The sequence below is a fragment of the Oncorhynchus clarkii genome, chromosome 14, assembly GCF_045791955.1.
Source record: "Oncorhynchus clarkii lewisi isolate Uvic-CL-2024 chromosome 14, UVic_Ocla_1.0, whole genome shotgun sequence".
In the NCBI taxonomy this organism is placed as follows: Eukaryota; Metazoa; Chordata; class Actinopteri; order Salmoniformes; family Salmonidae; genus Oncorhynchus; species Oncorhynchus clarkii.
This window is the reverse complement of record NC_092160.1, coordinates 26,957,206-26,961,225: the sequence shown is the minus strand read 5'-3', so window position 1 is coordinate 26,961,225 and position 4,020 is coordinate 26,957,206. Positions and strand designations below refer to the sequence as shown.

At 45.8% G+C, this 4,020-nt stretch overlaps 1 protein-coding gene across 1 annotated transcript; it reads left to right on the top strand.

The window, feature by feature from the left end:
* Nucleotides 1-340: 340 nt before the first annotated feature.
* LOC139365862 (keratin-associated protein 16-1-like) lies at nucleotides 341-1,120 on the top strand. Its single transcript, XM_071102923.1, has one exon. It carries the CDS (start codon nucleotides 341-343, stop codon nucleotides 1,118-1,120), a length of 780 nt encoding a protein of 259 aa, XP_070959024.1.
* Nucleotides 1,121-4,020: the final 2,900 nt, after the last annotated feature.

The following is a 4,020-nucleotide window of genomic DNA, read 5'->3' as shown; positions in this document are numbered from 1 at the left end:
TGTTTCCCATGCCAATAAAGCCCCTTGAATTGAATTGAGACAGAGAGACAGATAGAGAGAGAGAGACAGGGAGAGTGAGAGAGGGGGTGGGAGGAGTTATAGATTGTTATAGCAGCAGTCAACCCATACGTGATGTTGCTCCACTTCTCAATTGCTTGTTTATCAAATGTAAATACCAACATCTGCTCCTCTACAATATCATCTACGCCTCTACAAAATCATCTGCTCCTCTACAACGTCATGTGCTCCTCAACAATATAATCTACTCCTCTACAATATAATCTACTCCTCTACAATTTAATCTGCTCCTCTACAACGTCATGTGCTCCTCTGCAACGTCATGTGCTCCTCTGCAACGTCATGTGCTCCTTTGCAACGTCCTCTGCTCCTCTGCAACGTCATGTGCTCCTCTGCAACGTCATGTGCTCCTCTGCAACGTCATGTGCTCCTCTGCAACGTCATGTGCTCTTTTGCAACGTCATGTGCTCCTTTGCAACGTCATGTGCTCCTTTGCAACGTCATGTGCTCCTCTGCAACGTCATGTGCTCCTCTGCAACGCCATGTGCTCCTCTGCAACGTCATGTGCTCCTCTGCAACGTCATGTGCTCCTCTGCAACGTCATGTGCTCCTCTGCAACGTCATGTGCTCCTCTGAAACGTCATGTGCTCCTTTGCAACGTCATGTGCTCCTCTGCAACGTCATGTGCTCCTCTGCAACGTCATGTGCTCCTCTGCAACGTCATGTGCTCTTTTGCAACGTCATGTGCTCCTTTGCAACGTCATGTGCTCCTTTGCAACGTCATGTGCTCCTCTGCAACGTCATGTGCTCCTCTGCAACGTCATGTGCTCCTCTGCAACGTCATGTGCTCCTCTGCAACGTCATGTGCTCCTCTGCAACGTCATGTGCTCCTCTGCAACGTCATGTGCTCCTTTGCAACGTCATGTGCTCCTCTGCAACGTCATGTGCTCCTTTGCAAGTCATGTGCTCCTCTGCAACGTCATGTGCTCCTCTGCAACGTCATGTGCTCCTTTGCAACGTCATGTGCTCCTTTGCAACGTCATGTGCTCCTCTGCAGCGTCATCTGCTCCTCTGCAACATCATCTGCTTCTCTGAAATATAATCTGCTCCTCTGAAATATAATCTGCTCCTCTGAAACATAATCTGCTCCTCTGAAATATAATCTGCTCCTCTACAATATAATCTACTCCTCTACAATTTAATCTGCTCCTCTACAACGTCATGTGCTCCTCTGCAACATCATGTGCTCCTCTGCAATGTCATGTGCTCCTTTGTAACATCATGTGCTCCTCTGCAACGCCATGTGCTCCTCTGCAACGTCATGTGCTCCTCTGCAACGTCATGTGCTCCTCTGCAACGTCATGTGCTCCTCTGCAACGTCATGTGCTCCTCTGCAAAGTCATGTGCTCCTCTGCAACGTCATGTGCTCCTTTGCAACGTCATGTGCTCCTCTGCAACGTCATGTGCTCCTTTGCAACGTCATGTGCTCCTTTGCAACGTCATGTGCTCCTCTGCCATGTCCTCTGCAGCGTCATCTGCTCCTCTGCAACATCATCTGCTTCTCTGAAATATAATCTGCTCCTCTGAAATATAATCTGCTCCTCTGAAATATAATCTGCTCCTCTGAAATATAATCTGCTCCTTTGAAATATAATCTGCTCCTCTGCGTTTTTACGTTTTTTTTATTAACACCTGAGTCAGTGAATCAAGCCATCTGCCACCTCTCTGCCACTCCATTTCACATGCTACACACACACACACACACACACACACACACACACACACACACACACATACATACACACACAACACACACACACACACACACACATACACAACACACACACACACACACACATACACAACACACACACACACACACACACAACACACACACACACACACACATACACAACACACACACACACACATACACAACACACACACACACACACACACACACACACACACACACAACACACAACACACAACACACACACACAACACACACACACACATACACAACACACAACACACACACACACACACACACACAGAGAGAGAGAGAGAGAGAGAGAGAGAAACAGGCACCCATAATACACACACACACATAGTACAAACACTACACCCCCCAGACATGTCTCTCTCCCTCCCAAACACTACACCTCCCACACCTGTCTCTCTCCCTCCCAAACACTACACTCCCCAGACCTGTCTATATCCCTCCCAAACACTACACCCCCCACACCTTTCTCTCTCCCTCCCAAACACTACACCCCCCACACTTGTCTCTCTCCCTCCCAAACACTACACCCCCCAGACCTGTCTCTCTTCCTCCCAAACACTACAACCCCACACTTGTCTCTCTCCCTCCCAAACACTACACCCCCCAGACCTGTCTCTCTCCCTCCCAAACACTACACCCATCACACCTGTCTCTCTCCCTCCCAAACACAACACCCACCACACTTGTCTCTCTCCCTCCCAAACACTACACCCCCCACACCAATTGTGTTAATGCTCTGGTTTAACTCCATACATTCTCAACCCATTTGTAGGTTAAAAGCCTTATTTCCTGCCCCAAAATGGCCTCACAGCATGTGATGTGAATGCCTTTTTTGATCCTATTGGTGTTTGTTTCTGTGTTTGTATTAGTGAGGAAGGCTTGAAAACGTGAGGTGATTCTGGAAAACACAACAATCCTCTGTTTTAGACTGATCCCACATCAGCTTTCTGTGCAGAAAACATCAAGTGTGTCAAATGCTATCAATTAAATGTGGAAATATAAAAAATATTAACATTGTAATTGACAAAAATGTAGAGTCTAACACACTATATAAGTCTGTGCACAACACAAGTACAAACAAATAAAGAAACACACACACACACAGGATTGAAATAAAGGATTGAGATCATAGTGAACTGCATTAACAGTGTTTGTCATTTGAGTCTCCGGTTCATTGAAATGCACCAGAAGGAGCGTCTGATGTAGCTTGGTCCCAGATCTGTTGGTGCTGTCTCACCAACGACTTTAACAATTTCATAATAGGAGTTGGAAAGACAACACAAACAGACCTGGGACCAGAAAACATTCCTTACCCCCTGACACTTCAACAGGTGACTATCCCAGAAATAAAGACAAAGGAGCACTCTGTTTCTGCATTGATCTGATTATACTGTATATTGACCAGGTTAGATCTGATTGGCAGATTTTCTCATTTGATTATTGACGTGTAGACTAGGTTAAGGACAGATCTGCATTCAGTTGTCAGAGTGTGCACAACTGGTCGAAGGAAGTCAGGTGCAGGAGAGCAGAGATGAGTGAACACACTTTATTCAGGCAGAGGAAAACAGCCGGACGCAACTGCGTCACAACTCTCCGGCCCAAGGAAAAAGCAGGTGCACAAATGACACACATAGGTACAAATAACTAAACCACGGGTTACAACAATACCCGGTGCAAAACCAGCCTGAAGCGTAACACACGTAACGAATGAACAATACCACACACAGACATGGGGGGGAACAGAGGATAATATACACGTAGAGTAATGAGGGGATGTAAACCAGGTGTGCGGGAAAACAAGACAAAACAAATGGAAAATGAAAGGTGGAGCGGCGATGGCTAGAAGACCGGTGACTTCGACCGCCGAACGCCGCCCGAACAAGGAGAGGGACCGACGTCGGCGGGAGTCGTGACAACAGTACTCTATAGGTACACCTGCAGATACCCTCACCAGTCTTGGTTCATTTCTAGATAATCTGTGTTGGGCTGACCCCAATTAGTCGACTGGTCGATTGTTTGGTAGTTAGGCTGTTGGTCAAACAAGATTGTTTTAGTCGAGCAAACAAATCAATATATATATATATATATATATATATATATATATATATATATATATATATACACACATACATTTGAAGTCGGAAGTTTACATACACCAAATACATTTAAACTCAGTTTTTCACAATTCCTGACATTTAATCCCAGTAAAAATTCCC

Bases quoted from the DNA above. Each gene is read 5' to 3' on its own strand.
- LOC139365862 (XM_071102923.1), top strand. From the start codon at position 341: ATGTGCTCCTCTGCAACGTCATGTGCTCCTTTGCAACGTCCTCTGCTC.